Source organism: Cyprinodon variegatus, unplaced genomic scaffold (genome assembly GCF_000732505.1).
Source record: "Cyprinodon variegatus isolate N-32 unplaced genomic scaffold, C_variegatus-1.0 Scaffold940, whole genome shotgun sequence".
Classification (NCBI taxonomy): Eukaryota; Metazoa; Chordata; class Actinopteri; order Cyprinodontiformes; family Cyprinodontidae; genus Cyprinodon; species Cyprinodon variegatus.
Genome location: NW_015151393.1, coordinates 169149 through 170719, shown reverse-complemented (window position 1 = coordinate 170719; position 1571 = coordinate 169149). Strand labels below are relative to the sequence as shown.

Here is a 1571-nt window from a genome sequence, read left to right as displayed (position 1 = left end):
GCCTGGTTCTGCTGGAGGTTTCTTCCTGTTAAAAGGGAGTTTTTCCTCTCCACCGTCGCTACAAGCATGCTTAATGTGAGGGATTGCCTTTGAGTCAATGAATTGCTGCAATCAACTGGTTTTCCTTAGATAGAAAACTTTGAATCAATTTGTTGTGAATTGGCGCTATATAAATAAACTGAATTGAATTGAATTAGATGTAGCCACCAAGGTTTTTTTTGTGTCATTTACACTGTTTTGGGATTGCATTAAAACTCATAATTTTTTAGGTCATATAGAGGAAAATGTTACACAGGGCGCTGTAGTTGTGACAAAATGTAGTGTAATCAAAATAAAAACGCTGGAGAAAAACAAAAAAAAAAACACTTCAGATGAGCTAAGGATATCAGAAGGAGAGATGGACCTTCCTAAAGCTTAATATACTCTACTGAGATACATCTCAGAGAAAGAGTACCACAGTGTACCACATTTTTTCCTATTATCTAGGACTGCTAAGCTAAGCTGGCTATCTTGCTAAGTGCTACAAAAATGTACTTAGCATTTATTCAATATTGCTCTATTACTCATCAGCAATTGCAGTTATGTTGTTTTGCCTCTCTAGATAAAAGTTGTTAATATTGTGTATTTTTTGTCTAAAAATTTGGTGGGAATATTAAAACACCTTAATTTTTTTATTATTATTTTTTTCAGGTTAACATTCCCTATTTTTACCTGAATACAATATTTCAGTTGCTTTTTTGCTTTTACTGTAAAATTTTTCTTTTAAATGTTTTTGCTTTCCATATTTCTAGTTTTGTGTGCAAGTCTTGTTTCTGCTTGTTTCAACTGTCGCCCCAATTGTCTCTACTGACAATGAGGCTATTCTATTCTATTCTATTCTATTCTATTCTTCAAGGTTATTTTACTGTGACGGACCTCTGCCTACAATATCCAAATATTTTTCCATATCCTCCTGTAACTTATTCTTACAGGATGTGGGAGGATTACAGCTTATCAACGTCAATTAATGACAGGTCACCAGACAATAAATATATTCCAATAACTGAATCCCAGAAAGAAGAATGGTTTCAGAGGACTTTTATTACCTAGTCCATCCAGATCATAATTTGTCAACAATACTAACTGTTTGAATAAAAAAAAACAAAAACAACAAATAAATAAACAGAAAAAACGTCACTAAAGAAATAAGGTTTGGGTTGGTTACAACACAGCATGAATTTGTTTTCCATTTTGGTTCGGATTCTGTCAATCAAATGACGTCATTGCAGTAGGCCTATGTCGTGATGAAACACTGTGCATAAAAAAAAAAAAAATAAAAAAAAAAAATGAAACACTGTGCATTTAACCTTTAACACTGAAAACAGAGGATCAAACAAACCAAATATGAAAACAAACCAAATAGCGCCATCGTGTGTCTAACCTCTGCAACAACGGTACTTCAGCCTGACAGATTCAGGGACCTCTTCACGCTCAGATTTAGGAGCGTTTGCTGCTCTGAGGCAATCCTCCAGTAATTCCCCTACTTCCATTCTCTGTAAGAATGAATGAATGAATGAATGAATGAATGAATG

The 1571-nt window shown here is 34.1% G+C and overlaps 1 protein-coding gene across 1 annotated transcript in view; it reads right to left on the bottom strand.

The window, feature by feature from the left end:
- alpk1 (alpha kinase 1) overlaps window positions 1–1571 on the bottom strand; it is a 21274-nt gene that overhangs the window by 17592 nt on the left and 2111 nt on the right. Inside the window, exon 2 of the mRNA XM_015398551.1 lies at window positions 1421–1532. Within this exon, the coding sequence (XP_015254037.1) occupies window positions 1421–1529 (109 nt within the window). The 5' untranslated portion in view covers window positions 1530–1532. The remainder of the gene's footprint in view (window positions 1–1420; window positions 1533–1571) is intronic.